The sequence below is a fragment of the Drosophila guanche genome, unplaced genomic scaffold, assembly GCF_900245975.1.
Source record: "Drosophila guanche unplaced genomic scaffold, DGUA_6, whole genome shotgun sequence".
Lineage (NCBI taxonomy): Eukaryota > Metazoa > Arthropoda > Insecta > Diptera > Drosophilidae > Drosophila > Drosophila guanche.
Genome location: NW_022995751.1, coordinates 1,608,738 through 1,628,807, shown reverse-complemented (window position 1 = coordinate 1,628,807; position 20,070 = coordinate 1,608,738). Strand labels below are relative to the sequence as shown.

The following is a 20,070-nucleotide window of genomic DNA, read 5'->3' as shown; positions in this document are numbered from 1 at the left end:
GGGGGGGGGGGGGGGGGGGGGGGGGGGGGACAACTAAACAGTCGCTTAGTTTTTGGCAGCCATGTGACAACTTTGTCTATGGCTGAGAGTGAGTGCCTCGAGTGGGTGTTTTTGGGTGGGTGGTTGCAAGTCCTCTCCTCTCTATTTGCCAAGTAAACAAAAGTTTTTCGGCGCAGAAAAAAACACACAAAACTCAAAGATGAGGCAGGAGCCCGCATCTAAAATCTAAAATTGTAACAAAAACAGCCCAAGAAAATACCCAAAGAATAGAAATGAGCCACTGACAACAGAGACAGAGAGAGAAAAAGAGAGAGGGATGTATGCGGATGAGGCATGTGGCAGCTGCCAGCGAAACATTCTAAACTGCTGTGAGAAGAGCGGAAGAGGAATTCCTTCAACCAGATCATTGTTTGAACGCTGTAGAAAGCGCGAAATTTCTCAAGTTTCCACAGCAAACTTGTCACCCAAAGTTGAGCAGCATAAAAGCTGTAAGGGAAGTGAGAAGATTATGGGTTGGCAAGAGGGTTTCCAAGGGTGTTTGTAGGAGCAGCTCTCCCAGGTGTTAAGATGTTGAATGAGTTATAATAAGACATCACTTGAGGAATGTGTAGAAAATTCGAATAATCTTTGATAAATTCCCCATTCCACCACTGCCTTCCCGCACCCCACGAACTTCCCAACAAAAAATAGATAAAAATTTGTTAAACAATATAGCAGATAATAAAGTTATTACACCCACAGCAACACCCCAAACATTTGACTCCCGTAACCTTACGCATCAACCATCAAACCATCGTGGAAAAAAAGGGACCTTACCCCTAGGGCTATACGGCGGCGCTGGCAAGTCATTAATGAGGGTCAAAATGCGTGTAAATGCAATGCAAATGTATGTTAAAGTGATTAGCAGCCTTCAAAGAGAGTAACAGAGAGAGAGAGAGAGAGGGAGGGAGTTGAAGCGTGGCCAAATCTGGGGGATCCAAATACACCAGAGGCTTAATTTACGTAACTCCCACACCTCGATTGCCTCAGCAATTCCCTGGCCTGGCCTCGCCAAATCCCCGCACAGCAGCCGGCAATAAAAACAGTAACAGAAACAAATAACACAACAACAAAAAAGAAACAACAACAGAAAGGAACAAGTAAAACGTTTGAGCGAGTTCTGAGGAATGGAATCAGAACGGCAACTATTTCTGGATGATGATGTGGATGATGATGATGATGATGAACTTCCCATTCGACACTTCATTGAAGTTGACAGATGTGGGTTGGTGGGACTCGCACACCCTCCTCGACAAGGACGACTACAAACAAAAACCCATTCGGTGAGGCGGCCTGGCCTGGCCGCTGCCTCTGCTCCTGCTTCTGCCTCTCCCTCTGCGTTGGTGGCGATGGCGGGGGCACGTGTGCCAAAGGGCATTGTGTGTTCTGTGTGTGTGTGTTTGTGTGGATAAAAATTGTTCGAAGGAAGCATTTACAAATGAAGTTGTAATCGGAAGTTGTTCGTTTGCTCATTCCTCATGCCACATGCCCCCTGTCAGCACTCACCCACCCCCTCGATCAACGTTCAACCTCCTTTTTCATACTATATAAATTGAGCGACAATTGTACAAATTGTCAAGGCGGAAACGCTGCCAGGGATAGTTCTGTACGAATTCCAGCTCGAATTCCACTCCCGATGTCCACTGTGCGGGCAGAGTCAGGAGCTACAGGAGCTGCAGGATGGTGGCTGCTGTGCTGGAGGATTAGGCAGCCAAAAGGGGTGTCCGTCTAATACATATGTTCACTTTGTGTTCGCGCCTTGATCCTTTTCTTTTTTTTTTTTGTTGGTTGCTATCCAGCAGCGAAATATTATGAGGGTATATTGGGTTTCAGTGCAGGTCGGAAGGAAGCGACTTTATAATACAAGTTTATATGGGAAGAGTGTTCAAAGGTATGAGAAATAAGTTGTAGAACTCTTTGCGCAGAATGCATTTTTTTTTTCATGAATTTCTTTCTATTTTTCATACAAAAATATTTTGAAACATATATTTCACATCCCAAAGAAATCTCACAACCTGTGTTGAATTTTGCATACCAAAAGCTACTGGAAATCTCCTACAAACCTCCCCCAAACAGCCAATGAGTAGCCCATAGTCGAACCCCCCTCATTAAACCACATCCTTTGGCCTTTTTTTCCTTTTATTGTAGTGCCCACAAATATTTGTTTTTAATAGTCCCTGGATTGCAATGTTTGAAATGCAAATAGGATTTCCGTTCTGGCCCATTCTACGAATGTGATGAGGGGATTTGGATTGGATTCGATTCCTTTTTCGGGTGCTTTCATTTGACAGTTGAATTGTTTTGATCCCGAGCATTTAGAGAAATAATAACACTTGTTCCGACTGCTCCTCTGTTTGTCTGTTTGCCCATGAGATTAGTCAGTTAGTTGCCCAATTTGACACATGTTGAGATTGCACTGGACCCTGGCTGAAAGGACCCTGGTCCAGTGGAAGGACAGGGAACAGAACAGGCAACACCTCGAACCACTTCTCCTCTCTCACACAAACTTTACCCCGTTTTAATATAGTTGTTCGGCCAGAACTGCCTACGATCGCATACCTGGGGATCCATTCCACAAACCACTGCTGCTGCTGGTGCTTCTGCTGCTGCTGCTGCTGCTGCTGCTGCTGCAGATGGAACCCAACGACTGTGGGGACGGACACATGGGCCCTACCTTGTCTTATCTACAAAATTGATCGTTTTGAAAACGCTCAAAATGTGATGTGGTGGCATTTTCAACTTGTCTGCGTCTCAATATTTTTACTTTCTTTACGATCTCCGGCCAGACCAAAGAACTGGTTCACAGTGGGATCCCATGGGCAAGCCATTCCCTCTCCGCAGTGTTCCCCCTTTGGGCTTCCCCTGTTGTTGCTGTAATCGTGTCGTGTCCATTTCGATTATCACCAAAGTGAGTAATTTAATACCAATTTGGCGGCCCATGCGGCATAGACTTGAGAGAAAAATGCTCGCTTCGAAATGTCAAATGTGAGCACCAGATGAGAATCCAAATCGAAATGGAAATGGCCCAGCGATTGAGATTGGGAGCTGCCCGGCTGCCGGACTACTGCAGGTCCCTCGCTGCGAACGGGAATCGTTGTGTCGTAAGGCGGAAAAATCTTATCGTACTGCCGCGCATATTTAGCTGGAATTTAAAGGAACTGAGAGTGCGGTTAGGGTCTGGATTGACAGCCTCTGAGACTGGTGTGAGCTCTGGCTTTGTGGGCAAGTGGAAGTGGAAGCTTAGCCGTGTGCTTACATTGAGCTAGTGGCTGTTGGCCGGTGACAACTTACAAGGGAAGACTTAGAGATAAGCCAGAAGGGAGCTGGCATGCAGCAGAGGTTGGAGAAGATAGGATGGAGCTTTTCATACAGTTTCACATGATAGAGTTCCACATGTCTTTCCTTTTTTCTAGGGAACATTTTAAAAATTGCAAGTACTCAAAAAGGGAAGCGAATATCGGGAAGTTCCTTTGCGCTAAAGACGACACATGGCTGTCTCTTTTGGCCCCATTTATTTTTGGCTTCTCTTTTGTCGCATGTTCCCCGAATGCATTGTCTTCCCTTCCAAGTAAGTGACATAATATCATCATTAGATCAGTTGGTCATGCTTAGCTGACAAAGTACACGACCGAACAGGTACGATGAGGGTAGACAGGCGATTGTTGTTGCTTTTCTTTTTGGTTTTTGGTTATGGCAGATATTATGACATCATTGGCATTACATTGGTGAAGCTTTTTGGCTCTAATGCAGTTTTAAGAGATCATCAAATGAAAATAACAAATATGAGAAAGAGAGAAAAGCAGTTGGAGATGGGAGCACCCCGAGTAAGCCATAAGAAGAAATATCCAAAATGTGTCTCACTCTGCCGCAGGGTGATGAACACATTTCCCACGTTTGGAGCAGCAGATATTTTATTTTAATTTTAATTTATTCAGAAGAAATCGGGACTGCAGCTATCGAACGGGAAACCGAAACACACAGAGAAACCTGCTGAAAACCGAACCGATGATGTCGACTCTCAGGCCTTGGGTTAACACATTCTTTTGTTGGAAATTTATGACTGGAGACCGTAGAGTCGTCGGGAGACAGAACCCATCCGGATGGTAGACCGTAGCCACCGGTGGAAACTGTGGAAACTGTGGAAACGGTGGAAAATGCCCGTGTGTTTAGCAGCGTTTAATGGCTCATTTCGAATTGATTTCTTTTGCTTTACAGGGACAGCCAAGAAGAGGGTCTCTCTGGTCTGTCTCGGTTCTCGGATCTCTTCTTGGATTTTCATTTTGAATGCGGAGCGAGAGGGAGCGCCGCCATGAAGATTTGTGGGCCGGCAACTTTTCGGGGGCTGGCTTTTTAGTGGAAAAGTTGTAAAACTTGTTGAAATGCTTGTAAGCATCATAAAAAAGCGCACTGTGAAGAGTCTATTACAATGATGCCATCGTGCTGATAGCACCAACAAACCGCAACGAAGACGAACCCAAAAGATACCCCTTCATTTCCAGGCATTTTATGGCATTTGGAAAGCTGCACTGGACTCCAGTTGCAACCCGAAATCCGAGCTTGGACTGGAATCCCAGCCACGGCTCCAGTTGCAAGTCGTCAGCCGTCGAATGATGCGCGCATTTCCGCACTCGACTGGGAAATTGTGTGTCGGGATGGGCCATAAAATTGGCAAATGGCCGAGGCGCCGCCACATTGTTGCCACGGCCATAGATTTGATTTGAGGTAGCCCCGAACTGGTGGGTGGATTGCAGTAGCCACAGCCACAGCCATAGACCCATAAATTGCTAAGCAGAACCCAAAAAGAGTTGTAAGGTTTATTAGACAGGAAACTAAAGGCGGGGGTTCCTGTGGGTTGTAATGGATAATGTGTAGGATTGGGATTAGAATTCTAGTTGCACAAATATAGTGCTTGGCTTTCTTTAGCATCTTTATGGGCTCCCCAGTTGTGTTCTTCTTTTTTTAAAAACCTCTTCACATTAATCAAAATTCCACCACGGAACGTGCTACACGCCATACCATATACCAAACCCGCTTGACACTCTGTTCCAGTTTTTATGACACACCAAAAAGAGTGTTTTTTATGAATGTTTTTTCATCGCATAAATTGCCGAAGTGTTCAAGCATAGATCATGGATCCGTGCTCTAGTGGTTCCGCATACATAACATTCTATAAGCCGTGCCACACATTAAAGAGCCAATAAATTTGGAGGGGGGAAGCTCTTATTTTAATGGATCCACACAGCAACAAAGAGTTATGTAGATAGATAAATATTTAGAAAATAGTTCCAAATTAGATTCTTGTTTATGGAAAATCAATTAAAAAACTATTCCAACCGGAGAGTTAATTAAAAAATGAAATTCCAAAGAATAGAGTCATTTCAGGCCCATGTTTCTCCCTCATCCAAGTACAAATTATAATTTTTATTGGCTTTTAGGTTTTTTTTAATCTATTTTTAAGAATGGTTTAACTGTATTCGAAATGCCCTTTCTCGAAGGGCGTCATACAACTAGAGCAATACCTAATGATTATTTGAAGTTATTGGACATAACCCACAACCCCCTGAAACAAGCGTGAAATATGGTTTCTGTGTGGGGGGGTTGGAGAATTCGTATCGACTCCTCGGGGACATAGAGTCCCTGAATCCCACGCAAATTGCTAAAAAGAATCAAAGCAAATGAGTCGAGAGCCCTCGAGCTATGGCTACAGTCCGTGTCCCCTCTATCCGATGCTCGTTGACTTTATTTTATGTGTCACAGGGATGGCTGGAACACAGGGAACGTTGCGGCATTGTCGTATAATTGCACAATGATTGAGTCCAGTGCCAGGTCGCAGATCCTGACTGTGGCCCGGGGTGCTTCCCACATTATTGTGTCTTTGCCTCATTGTTAACTTGTTAATTTCGTTTGATTGATTTTTAATGCGTTGGGCATACAAATTGTCCGCGCCTTAGATAGATCGCATATAGTTATGATTAAATCAAGTGAGACTCGCACGCGGCTTACAACTGTGCAGGGGGGGGGGGAAGAGGAGGATTCAGAGTCGAGTAAACAAAAGATGAAACAGCCAAGTGCACACGGAGGGCATTGAGTCAAAAGGAAGCTGGCCGGCACGTGTCCTTAATCCGGTAATTACAATGCCTTTTGGGCAATACCTTCCCCCCTCTGTGCACTCTCCTGCGTTTGTGGTAAGATATGTACAATCCGAAAAGATACATTTCTGTTGCAGCTATCTCCTGGCAACGGAGAAATCTTTCTCCTTTCCCATGGTGCGGTGTAACAAGTTAATTTATGCCCGATCCCGCTGCTCTGATAAATTGTAGCCCTACCGATTTCCAATTTCCATTTCTTTTTTGTTTTTGTGTTGGGAAACTCTTCCCCCAAAGTATCGGGTAACGTCTGTGGCAACCTGTTGACAAGTTGCCACATCTAGATAAATGGGAGAACAACAGCCGCCACAGCCAGAAGAAAGGGGCCATCTAATCGCATTGGGATCTGGACAAACCGAGCGGAGAAAGAAAATGTTAAATGCTTGTAAATGCATATCTAGTGGCTACTAAAATGTGTCCCCTCCGTCCCACACCGTATGGACCATGCATAATAGAGTTATCAGAGTGCTGCCCAAGAAATTTTGATTAATTGCCTCTGTTTGAGCTTGCGCTTTTAATTTTGTCCGCTCCGCGGCCCCAGCGTCATTCCCCAATATTAATTCTCTGTCTTTCGGCCGGTCTGTGTCTCTGTTTCTGTGGCTTTTGCGTTGAAAAATCCCTTTTGTGAGTTTTATTGTTTGAAAAATAGTAGAAAGAAAACCTACAGACTCTACTACCCATAGATTTTGTTTAATATTAATTCCAGTCTCTAGCGTATCGACTCCGACTCTGGCCCGCAGTAGACAATGGGAAGCGTGGGGCGGCACGGCGGAACAAAGTTAAATCGATTTTTTATGAAAATCTCCACTGTCTCTTATGGGCTTTTAAATGTTTAATCGTTTATGAATTTTGATAACGCAGCGCTACAAAAATGTACCCCAAAGGGGGAGCGGAGCTGAGTTGTGCGTCAGCGAGGTGGATGGACTGCAAAATGGAAATAAATACCAATCTAAATGCTTAAAGTTTAAGGCTTATCGGAGCTAATGTGCTGTAAATGGTATTGTTGCTTGTTAATAGTTTTATTTGAAAAGACAATGCAAGGTCGTATGTGAGGTTCCTGTTCCTTAATCTATTCTTCTGCCCTTCATCTGTCAGCTCCTCTGCACAGCATTTATTTCTTTTAGTTCTTAAATTGTTGGCTCTCGTTTCGTTGGCTTGTGGCTGGTTGTTGGGGCTTGCTGTGGCTGTGGCTGGCTGCACTTCCTGCTGCCATTGACTTTGGTTTGCTCTGTGTGTGTGTGGCACTTTGTGTTACACCAAAAATGCGCCACAAAGCCAAACGAGAGCTGGTCTGAGAGCAGCAGCAAAGTGCAATAGCAATATCCCCATCCATGTTGTTGCAACAACTGCAGCCATTGCACTTTGCATAACGGTCGGTCCCCAGCGTGCTTGCCAGTGCGAGTGTGTGTGTGTTGGCTCTGTGGCATTCAGCCATTTTGTGCATGCATTCATCTCCGACACACACACACACACAGACAGAAGCCCAGTGTGGCTGCTTTCACGCTGCTTGTGCGAGTATCTATAGCTTTTGTATCTGTGTTTGTATATCATTACTTATCAGATACTTATTATGAGCATACGATATCGTATATTTTGGCATGCCCCCACAGCTACACAGCTACAGAATGTTCTGCCTATACATATATAACTCTATATATGTATATATCAACGAATATTCGCATGTGTTTGGGGGCGAGTGTGTCTTTGGTAAATATGCAAATGAGCCTGTTTGTTGCCACTACTGTTTGCCATTGTTGTTGTTGTTGTTGTTGTTGTTGCTGTTGCATGTTGTTTGTTGGTTGTTGTTGCTGTTGTTTTCGTGCGTTGATTATTGTTGCTGTTTTTGTAGTGGTTATTCCCCGCCTGATGATGTTGCCGCCAAACGGCAAGCAGCAAACATTTGATTATGATACGAAATCGATATAATTTAAACGATGACCAAGCCAAAACGGCTGCATTAAGCGTGGACAGGGGTAAAGGGGAGTTGGAGAGAGATTTGGGATGTCAGAGCAGAACCGAATGTTGCATTCGGGCATTCTATCACATTTTCAAATAACTTTACATTCCGAAAACCCCCCTTGCTACTTAATTTTTGCCTTTCACCCCCTTGGGTTCCCCACTCCTTCACTTTTTTGCCGTGTTGCGCCTGTTGACTTTTCAATTTGTCGGCTGCATTCAGCGCCAGTGGCAAACAGCGGCAATTGGCTTTCAAGAACGGCCAGGCTACTGCCTGCTGCTGCTGCTTTCTGCTTGCTGTTTCTGTGCCTCTTGTTGCATTTGCTAAGCCATTCATCAAGCTGAAGGCACCAGCAGTCCGCCCCCAAGGTGCCGCTGCTGTTGCTGAGGCAAACATCGCGTGTCAGAAGCGTTGGGTGCCCACATTTTAACGCCTTTTTAAGTTTTGCCGCCAAACAAGTGCAATTCCCACCAGCCCTGACACACACACACACACACACACACCATCCCCCCCGGCTGCCACCACCCTCTGGAAGTGGAAGAGAAAAGAAGCAGCATTCAAGCCCAAACGGCAAACAAACAGCAACAACAATTGCAGATACACGAAAACTAATTACAGATTCTAATCGCGCGTCATACTTTTGTTGTTGTTTTCTCCTCCCGTTTCGTGTGCAGAAGCCATCAATATTGCGGGGGCACGGGCTCGGGCTCGGGCACGGGCACGAGCACAAGGCAGAGAGTGCTCGAACTTTTGCATGCTCCAACATGAATTTTTCACCTTTTTCCTGTCGCCGTTTTTATTTGTTGCTGTTTTCTTTTGACTCTTTCGCAGCTTTTGATATTATTTATTTGCGTTTTGGTCGTAGCTTTCTTCTCTTTTGGTGTTGGTGGGGGCTTCTCCTTTGTTTTGCTGAATAGTGCAGCGGAAATGGTTGTAGACGCGGAAGTGAATTGTTAGGCGCCTGCCACACAGCACCTACCGCTCCCCACCCATCGCCACTACCACTTGAAGGTGACTAAAGAACGGACGCGTAACGGGAACTCGCGGCTTAAGGTTGAAGTTTATTTCAGCGAATGGGAACAGGTGGAGGATTAAGCTTTGAAGAGGAATTATGACGGATACGCTAGGGTAGAGTGGTAGAGCGGGACTCTGTGGATCGAGTAGTTGCAACGGTTGCTCGGTAAGAAGCATACATCTTGAGATTTGTGGAGGAAAATGTGCTTGAAATGTAAGAATTCTCGAATGGAAGACAATAAAAACTGCCATTTGATATCTTTCCATAAACAAAGAGCGCAAACTATGAACTTAATATCAAATATTAAAGGCTGTTCAGCAGCAACTGAAACAAATTTTGCCAGTCCAAGGCATAATCTCGGATTTAGATCACATCAAAAAGCAAAATGATTGCTCCACAGAACAGCATAAGTTGAATAAAGCTTGTTGGATAAATCATATCACGTGCTCATCATACAAATCCCCATTTAGTGCCTCCTTCATTAATTTAATAATTTTTCTGAGCTCTTCAGCTCTATGAGAACCACCAAATGAATTAATTTTTCATGGAACAGACAAATGCAAGCCTCTCCCACACCTGTGGTACATTAAAACTGTGTGAAAGATCTACTTAAAGCTAACTAACACCTTCATTTGATATCTTTCTCAAACAAATTACATACTTTTGAGACCCTCTTATGTTTTCACTTACTTCAAAAACCACAAGAAACCTTTGCCATTTGCAGCCTCAGGAATTGTTTTGCCGGCGCTAGGGGCACATCGCATCGCCTTGGAACGTGCGACGACGCCTCCTGGTAGGCACAATTCCACGAACAGAGCGCTCTGGCGCTGGCTGGTCATACAATAAAGAAAAAGGCCCATAACATCAAGAGAAACCAACATTTTAGACATAACTCAACGCTCGCCGTCTCACTCTGTCTTTTAACAGCTGTTTTCTGGCAGCTGAAAAGCAGAATTACACAGAAACACACCACGAAAGCGACACACACACACACACAGGGGAGAGTAACACAAACACGCTTGAGTAGATAAGAGTCCAAGCCACGCCCCTAGCTTACTGTTGAGTGACTTTTTCGAGTGACTGTTGGCGTGCGCTTGCGCCGTAGCTGAGAGAAAACAAAATAAAACAAAGCAAAAAGCAGCAGCCCCCCGACCCAACAGAAACAACAAGTGAAGAGAGCGAGCGTTGAAAAACGAAACAAAAACCAAAGAGAAAACGGGGGAAACTTTACTGTTGTTTTTGCTGCTGCTGCTGCTGCTGCTGCTGCTGCTGGTGCCTCTTCTTGGCCTTTTTTTATGGGTTTCAAAACAAAATGGCAACCATGAAAGAGGAAAATGCTACGCTATGCCATGGACATGGAAATGGACACACGAGACGTGGCGAGGCGAGATATCCGAAATACTGGGGAGCTGTAAAAAGACTGCCTCGGCGCGGACGTTTGTTTGACTTTTCGCATTTTGGGATGGAAACTTTTTCAAGTGCTCCCACACACACATGCTCCTGCCTCACTCTGTGGCATTCGGAGAGGCCGTGCAAAATATTTATGCAAGTCAAGCGTCGAGCATTTATGAACTGTCAAACATTCTCAACGCCATTCGAATGATTTTGATACTTTAACATTTTCGTAAAATGACTGACAAGTGGTGCCACAGTACGAGGAGGGGGAAATACACACAGACAGACACAAACACACACTCACATAAACACACAGTTGGCGTCAAATTGGCGGTGTTAGTGCCACATGTGGGTGTCACGTCATGTGGCAAGAGGCAGCCTCTGAATATGGGGGTACTGGGGCGGGCATTTAATGGAGTGGTTTTGGTTGCGCCAGGCATTGAGCAATTTCCACTTGCTACAATATGTCACATGTGTCTACCCGGGACTCTTGAATTGACATACTAAATGGGCAAAATGGAAGGACTTTAAAATGGGTCTGGTTTTGGTCTCTCTTTGGAGTGGATTCCTGCTTAAAGATTGAGGTTTAAATACAAGAAATTTGCTACAAAAATGGGGTATCAAGGTCTTTAAAGGTGGGATGTTTATATGGGAGTTTAGATCTTAAATCATTCTTTGACATTTTCGTAGTTTTGATGCATGATTGCTTGAACTCTTTCCTTTCCTTCACTAGTTTCACTCCCATATGAAAAGATCTTACTCTAATTGAGTGTGGCACCCAAAAACAAAGGAGAACCAATTATCACTTATCAGAAAACCTTCATAAACTGTTTCCCACATCCTTTAGCTACCAAAATCCTTACCATTCCCAGCGAAATCTCACCAATTGTTGGCGCTATCCCAGGCTCTATTTGAGCCCCATAAAGTGCATCAAATAAAATGTTCAACTTCATTAGAACTAAACCGAGTTCGGAGGTGAGAAAATCCAAGTAAATAGAATGAAAATCGTAACAAAGCGCCAAGTGCAAAGATAGCGCCGCGTTTTTGGGGCGGCAGGCGCTAAGTGCCAGGTGTGAGCAGAGGAGGGCAGCATCCTCGCCCCTCCACCCGTTGAAGGAAATTCCCCCGAAGTTGTAAAAGGGAGTTGCTGCTGCTGCTGCTCCCCGTTTCGTGGTATTTTAATTGTATTTTAGTCATTTTTTACTTTGAACAATTTGGCGTCAACTTTTAAATCAAATATGGCGCTGGGCCGCCATGGAAAAAGAAAGCAACAAAAATAAAGAACATTTCTTCGTGGCTCACCATATTTTCCAATGGATGTGGTGGGTCGTGGTTGGTGGGGGGGAGTACCTGAAACAAAAGGCAGTCGTTGTTCATTTGCATAAATGCGACAGGGGAGTGAGTGCTGTGGGTGGTGAATGCCACTGGGAGGAGGTGGCTGTCTGCTGGTGGGTGATGGTTGAGCAGCGCTAACAGGATATGCCAGTGAAGCACCAATAATCCTTTTAATAAATATGATATCGCAAAGGAACCCAAAAAGCCACAGCGGTAACCGAGGTAGCTCATCCCTGCCCTTTCCCTTCTCCAGCAGGGACTCCCCATTCCCAAATGGTTGGTGCTGGTGCGCTGTGGCGCCGCTCCTGGTGGCTGGCATCATTTGCATATTATGCAAATTTTCGGCACCAAGCGAAATGTGGCAAACGTTCCGAAGGATACACAGGGACACAGACGGCCAGAGAGCTCTCACACTTCGTCTCCATCTCTCTTCTCTGGCTTTTCTCCTCTTCTCTCTCTGTGTCTCTTTACAAAGCGAATATGTAAATGAAAAGTTCTGATGTTTTTTTAAAAAGCTGCCAAAAATAAACAACACAAAAATGCGCAAAATGGTTGTCCAAATGGAAATGGCAAATGGTAAATTCAACAAAATGCATATTTACTGCCAGCCAAAGAGTTCTAGAGGAATGGCAGACAGAGACCCACAGAGGAAAGGGTAGCTGGCAGCAGTTGGCTACACTTATGAAAGCTATTAACTAATCTTATTGGTTTCCCATATGGAACCTTTCACTCAAAACAATTCTGGGGAATACAATAATCCTTTTTACTTTCAATCAATCAATTCGGTAATCTTTTCCCCAATCGAAACCGCCAATCAAAAATCTCTACAGAGCATTTGGCATTCGTTTGCCTGAATCCTTTTGATGTTTGCTCTTGGCTGTTGGAAAATATTGTCGAATATTTTCACTGGCTAAGGAAGGCATCACAAATACAAACACACACACACACACACATACACACACATATGCTATATGGCAAACACACAAGAACTTTCCATATGTCCCCTCCCATATGTGTATGAGTATTTGCATGCAAATTGTTTGCTTTAAAATATGCACAAATATCACAATTTTTGCATTTTTACAAAAATCTCACAAGGAAAAGTTATTCCTTATTTGCTTTAAATTCGTTGCTAGAGTTACCCTTTGGCTGCTGCAGACCCCTAGGGATAGAAAAAGGAGAGTGGGAGCCCCCCCAGTGGCCACCTGCCAAAGAGCGGAACCCCAGCAGCAGCAAATTGTAACCGCAATCAAAGGCCATTGATCTGTATAATTTTTTTGTTGCATGGCCTAATCATTAACAACAATTGCCGCAATTTGCCACATGATGACACATATGCAGCGATTATCATCGCGATGATTATCGCGTAGACAAACAACAAACAACAAATATGCAAAATTGTTTGTTACATTTATGACAAGCTCTAAAAACTCCAACCAGAGAATTCAAACAGGGGGAAATCCAAAAAACTAAACTACTGGCTGGAGGGGAGAGAGAGAAACAAGTACCGGGGTGCACCAGAGGGTAGGGTACGGTTGCCAGGGTGTTGGGATTTCTGGTTGGGTTCTGCTGTTCGGTGCTGCTCGGTCGCGCATTTAATTCAATTTGTTAATTTTCAAATCCGCAAAACTATTTGCCAGCGAGGGAGTTGCCTAGGCAGGAGCTGGCCTCTGTCTGCTTTGTGGTTTTATTTTTTGGGTACATGAGGGAGTCCGACACGGGCATGTGTCTGTCTCTCTGTGTGTGTAGGACGTTATGGAGCAAGGTTCTCATATTTCAATAATTGTGATACATTTCATTCTGATTCCAGTTTATTTTTATTTCATTTTTATATAGTCGACTCAGCCGGGCAGGGCAACGCAACACAACAACAATAAAATCAATTGAAATGTGTTGGCAAACATGTCAAAATAAATTATAGAGCACATGTCTCTATGTGGTTAAGTGTGGTTCTCTCTCTCTCTCTCTCTCTCTCTCTCTATCGCTCACTCAGTCGAGTGTGGGTTGTTTGCCACGTTGGTGACAGTGGTGGCTGCCACTGTGTGTGTGACTGTCGAGTACGGGGTGTTATGCAAGTGTGGCAACCACAAAAACCGAATTTTAATTTGCACTCTTGCAGCATTTGTTAGTCGATAAAACTGGTCCCAGGAATCTCTAGCCTCTCCGCCAAACGGGAACCGAACCCCTCGGGATCTAAGCGGCTTACAAAAGGTTCTTTTCACTCGCTGGCGGCAGGAAATCAGACGAAACCCCACCCAACACTCAACCCTCTGGTTTTCAAAAGGCCAAAAGGGATTGCACAACTCGAACGCCCATTTACAGGGTATAATTAAGTTAAGTCTTGGGCTGAACAGGAAAGAAAAGAACAAAAGTCGAGGAGGCGAGTGTCGAGTCGAGTCGAGTCGAGAGAGTTGACGGCACGGCACTCGTGTGCCACGGATGGGGTTGTGGGTGGAACAGGGCGGTGGCACTGCTTCAGATGTTAAACTACACTGAAGAGTCTCTAGATCCCTATAGAGCCATCAACAGTCAGCTCGGAGAGACTTTTCCACACTTCAAAATGATTCCAAACAATACTCCAACTGTTTCAGGCAAGTAAAAATTTCTCAAATTTTAACTCATAACTCATCCAATTTGATTTGCCTTAGCCTTTAAAGACTAAAATTCAATCAGCTATTGGGTTTTTTGAACATAATTCATACCTCCCAAGACTACTAAGTCCAGCACCAAAGCCTGGGAAATGATTTAACATACATTTTCAGGCCAATACACGCCCACAAGCCAGTCGTGTGTCTGTGTACCACCTTTCCCAGGCCACGGGATGGCGATGGCCCCTGCCCCACAACGGTTGCAGTTTCGACACCTTGCGGCCAAAAGCTGAGGTTAGCATGGCCACTCGATTCCAGTTGGACTTTGGGTTTTTTCTGTGTGTTGAAGATCATAAATCAAGACGAGGAAAGATCATTAAAAGAGAATCTCTGCTATCATAATAAAGAAATCACACGAGAAAACAAACGGAGACTCAGAGAGAATCGAGACTCGTCTTCGTCTCTTGTGATTTGATCGCTCAATCAAAATGATAAATGAAAATTAATATTTCTTAATGCTGTTTACAAAAGTGAGAATTGTGCACACACGAAATTTTGGAGCTTTTTTTTGTGTTGTTTATTCCCTTGGCTTTTTTTTGGTGGGGGTGGAGGAGTGATATCCATTTGTGAGAAAGGCGCTGGCTGTGGTCGATTTTTCATTGCCGTTTGGTCATTGTTTGATAAGAATTATTGCAACATATCAATCACGAGGTTAAGTGGATCTCTCTCACACTCTCGTTAGGTGCATGAAATGTGAGGGAACATGCATCAAGCAGCACGCAACAAAACCAACCGACAAATCCACAAAATGAAAACATTAAACGTGAACAACGGAAAACGGTCAGAAAATAAAAGGTACCCCAGTCCCTTACACGAGTTTGTATACCCAACTAAAACAACAGCCAGAAAGAGCAGAAAGTTGTGGCAACCGACATTCATCAACATCAAAAACAAACAGCAAAAAGGCGCGAGGCACCAGCCACCATACCACAACACGCCACAAACATTGACTGGCTGGCAAGAGTCCCATACCCAAGAGTCCGGGGGCCCATTTATATAGAGACGTCTCGAGGTGCTGCGCCGCTTTTTGGCGGTTGTCGCGGTTTCTCTGAGAGCTCGGCTCTGCATTATTATCCCGCACTTTAGTCGATTAATTGACTTTATAGCCGCAGTCCGAGCAGCGGATGGAGATGGCTATATTATAGAGCCAATAAGCCAATGGGGTTCCAATTAGAGAGAGGTTTCGTGTAGTTGCCAGAGCAGCTGGGAAAGTCTTTCCCAAGCTGAGAGATGAATTACAGACAGGGAAGAATTAACTGATATCAAAAGAGATCTTTACATTCAAGCAGCAGCTCGCAAGTCCGTGTAAACAAGCCTCAATAATACACTCATTGATTCGCATTAAATCGTGTGACTAACCCCGTAATACAACCATTATTTCCGTTATCAGCTCGCATCTGAATGGCGAGCAATGCCCGAAAACTGATGCCCCTCTCGACCTAATCCAATTCAGAGCGGGGAACAAAACCGCTGGCCTCCACTCAACCGAGAGAAAGGCTGACTTTAAGCAAATTAGCAATTCAACAAAAGTGTCGCCTCTGACTCCGCCCTCCAGCCCTTTCCTCTGTACTGCCATCCTCTCACGCTTCAACGCAACGCCGTTCGCCTAATCGTGGCACGTGCTTCCACATATATAATCACAGGGCGGCGATGTCTGTGCCACTGCGAAAAAAAAGGGTCGACTGCGGAGTTCGGGGGATGCGCTGAGAGTTGAGAGCTCGAGATACTCGACTCGAGCAAGTTGTACAACACATAAAGATAATCCAATCTTATGCTGCTAATTTTACACAGCAGCAGTTGCAAGAGCAGCCCGACGATCCGGATCCGCAGCACACAATTTTCGGGCTACGAAATAAAATCAAATCTCGTGTGAGGACGAGCGTGTGCAAATGTGGTTAGGGCCCATGTGCAGAGCTACGGGGAGGAGGAACTGAACTTAAAACCCGGAGAGTAGCTGCTGGAAACCGCTGCAAGCTTTGCGAAAAACTTTGTCCCAAAAGAAAACCCTCAGACAAATAAATTCGATTATGTCCCGAACCGCCCACAGAAGGGGACCCCCTGCTGAGGAGCCAACTCCTGTGCGGAGGCGTGGCGTGGCACTTTTTTTCTTCTTTTTTTGCTGCTGCCGTTGATTTGTTTGTTTGGCAAAAGTTTCGAGCCAGCGAGATGCCTAATTCGTTTATCAAATCCACTTTACATAGTTGAGCGAGTTCCCCCCCCCTGGTTCCAGGCATAAAATATGAAAATTCAATAAGCAACACAGGGGGCAGTGGCAGTCCTAGAGCATCATCCTCCGAGCCTTGCCACTTGCCGCTTAATTGTGCGTCGCGTCGCCTCGCACCTGCACTGCGTTGTGCTGTGCCTTTGCACACGGCAAGAGGCGAAGCACGTGCAACAGAACAGAACAGAACAGAACAGAGCAGAGAGTGATGATGTGAGACAGCGGGAGGGAAACACACGCACGAACTGCATTCGCAAGTGGGCGTGCATAATTTATGCTGATTCTCCTGAGAAACCAAACCTAGCACAAGCCAACCAACAAAAAACAAAATTAAATGAATAGCCGTGGAAATTAAAAGTGCAAGATATGTATAATGCAACATTAGTTTAATAAACATCAAATCAAACTTTACTCGCTTTACTAGGCTCGCTCTTTACAGAGATAAAAATTTCCCCACATAAAGCATGAATCAAATTCAAATTTCTTTTGAAACGATATTCTCAAATCATTTACGAGATTAAATGTTATTTTACGTATGTATATTTTTTAATTGTTGTGATAAATTATTTAGGAATAACGAACTGTATCGTTATGCAAATGCTTTGGAGCTCCATCCGGGCCAAAAAATCTAAAAAAAAAAAAGGAAGAGAACGCAAATTTTGTAAGAAAATAAATCAATGCCCAAATTGCACAAACGGAATTACCTTCCTGGATTCTTCAGTTGGAAATACAGTTACTATTTCGTCAAGTAAAGTGCTTAATGTTTGTGCTAACGAGAGTTTAGTTTTGAAAGACTGAAACACAGTCAGTCAGTCCCTCAGGAGAGCGATTAATAAGTTGGTCCAAATTCTAAACAATGCAAAAGTGTGAGTCAAAAGTCAAAGTGTGTGTACAAATAATTTAATTACTTTGTTTTGTACTCTAAAGTCCGTGTATGCTTAATGCTTCCAAACTGTAATCAAAAAAATGGAATGTATTGTACATGTGAGTCTCAGATGTTTGTTTATGTGTACATAGGTCTCTGTATATGTGTACCTACATTTATTTACCTCTGTCCGTTGCATCCTCAAAATTCTTTCACGGAATTTGGCACGAGGGCCTACTTTACGAATGGTGTCTCTGACATCCTCAGGGATCATAAACTTCAAGCAGTCGTATGTTGCTTCAGCAGCTGTAAATTGGGTATATTTGGAATTGAACTTTTTTTTTTGGTTCTAGCTACTTTTACAGGGTTTGAATTTACAGTTTTTTCTACTAATTTTCAATCAAATTTACGCTGAAAGAGAGTCACAGATAGATATAAGAATTGAAATTAACTTCAACAAATACTTGAAAGTTCGACTACAGGACGTAAAACAAAGATCATAAGAGCGAAGAAGTAATTACATACATTTGTGAATATGTTGATGTACATAAACATGTACACTTCGTACATCAATTATGAATCTCCTCCCCACTCGAAATCAACATGCATTCGAGCTCTTCTAACCCATGGGTATAAGCGGGCTACGCATCTGCATACACACACAAAACATGCATGCATACAAGTAAAAGCGAACGCGCTGTTATAAAATGTTTAGCAAACGTTGACTTGAAATGTGCTCATATAATTTCGACTTTCATCCAAAACACACATACTAGATGCATAGAAACATTTATACATTCTTTAATCAATGCGTACTTTAAATTCGACATGCCGAAATTACATATGTACATATATTTATGTACCTACATACATACGTAAATATTGATCTATCTTAACGAGTATTACAAGAAAGACAAAACAGAAAAGAACAGTTACAAAATGAGTAGATCCGCAAGCAAAATAAAACGTGCATACATCTAAAAATGCATGCATGTGTGCATTGTTGTGAGCACTTTAACTGTAAAGCCCGCGTTTTTAGGGTTGCGGATTGGACATGATCAATTGTGGATACAATTATGTGTATGGATATAATGCGTAGAGATGGAGAGATAGGCTAACATTATAAGCGCATGTACAAATGTGTGCAAAAATGGGTTGTCTTGTCGCTTACCTTTCAAGTCCTCAAACACGGATTCCATTTTTATTTTCTTCAAGAACTCCCAAACAGTCTGGTACTCTAATACCTCCCTCTCAAACGACATTGGTAGAGACATTTCCACTTGTTTAAATTCACAAAACACGAAATTTAAGCACAATTGAACGCGAAACGAAAATTTAACAGAAAAACGCGCCGAACTGCCGCTCAGAGTGACCGCTGATAATTTATACCGCACGATCCTCAAAAATATACCGAAATCCAACTTATGTTAAAAATATACCGTAAATACCGTATATTTTAAATAATTTTCCTCGATTTTGATTTCCTGCATAATACTAACAGCTAATTACTGTTCTCAGCGCTAAATATCGAATTTTATTAGATTTATCAATCAATTCTGTGTAAGATTGGCTAGTTTTCATGACTTTTTTTTTATTGGATTGCTTACAAAATAAGGCTCAAACTAAATAGTCCAACCAAAAATAGCATAAAAGCATGAGTGGGATTGCCTTCTATGTATATATAAATCGAGCTAGATTCATTCTCATTAACTATAACCTGCGAAATGTTGTTGAGATTGCTCTTCAACAGAGATGGACTTGTTTTAGGTTTGCTTGTGGATCCTAGATCTCAAACATTTCCTTAATCCGAGCATATCCTTCTCCCCAAGGGTACCAGAATTACCGTGCCCATGTTGGGGAACATTGCTGATCACTTTTCGCAGCATGCTGCTTGCCCTTACAATGTATGTTGCGAACGGTAATACAAGTAAGTGGGGAGGGATGGAATAAGAGCTTGGGAAGAGTATACGTGCGATCAGCTGATATTGTATCGATGATTCGATATTATTGTCGAATCGTTTCAATTTGAATATTTAAACTAAATATTTTGCAATTTTATGATAAATGAAAATTGCTACTAGCATTTTACTTAATTTAAAAGAAAATTTGAAACCATAAACTAGAAAACTCTTCAACCCTTTCAGCATTTGACACTCTCTAATTAGTTTCCACACATTAGTTTCCACGCTTCATGCTCTGTCAATTGTCCGGGGCAACATCATTATCATCAGCCCTACCATCTAATTGCAGTTATGTAGGTGCTCTCCTTGGCAATTAAAAGATCATTTCTGCAGTGTGCGGGTCTCTCACTTCATTAAATGTCAATTCGTTGACCTTCATTGACGCGCCTAATAACTTCATTAGCTGATGTTGCCCGCCCCTAAAAAGAAAGGGTGACACAATCCCAATTGCCATTTTTAAGTTGGATTTTAATTGTCTTGAAGTGAAA

The 20,070-nt window shown here is 43.4% G+C and overlaps 1 protein-coding gene across 4 annotated transcripts in view; it reads right to left on the bottom strand.

Moving 5' to 3' along the window:
• Window positions 1-19,007, bottom strand: part of LOC117587300 — a 25,111-nt gene extending 6,104 nt beyond the window's left edge. The window contains exons 1-5 of one of the 4 annotated variants that reach the window (XM_034277892.1): window positions 18,793-19,007; window positions 17,806-17,927; window positions 17,665-17,708; window positions 17,527-17,605; window positions 8,959-8,964 (exon numbers count right to left, since the gene is read on the bottom strand). In XM_034277892.1, coding sequence (XP_034133783.1) covers window positions 17,566-17,605; window positions 17,665-17,708; window positions 17,806-17,927; window positions 18,793-18,895 — 309 coding nt within the window. In that variant the 5' untranslated portion in view covers window positions 18,896-19,007 and the 3' untranslated portion in view covers window positions 8,959-8,964; window positions 17,527-17,565. Of the gene's footprint in view, window positions 1-8,958; window positions 8,965-17,265; window positions 17,385-17,460; window positions 17,606-17,664; window positions 17,709-17,795; window positions 17,928-18,792 lie in introns of those variants that run through there. The other 3 variants (XR_004574051.1, XR_004574050.1, XM_034277893.1) reach the window with 3 other exon arrangements.
• Window positions 19,008-20,070: the final 1,063 nt, after the last annotated feature.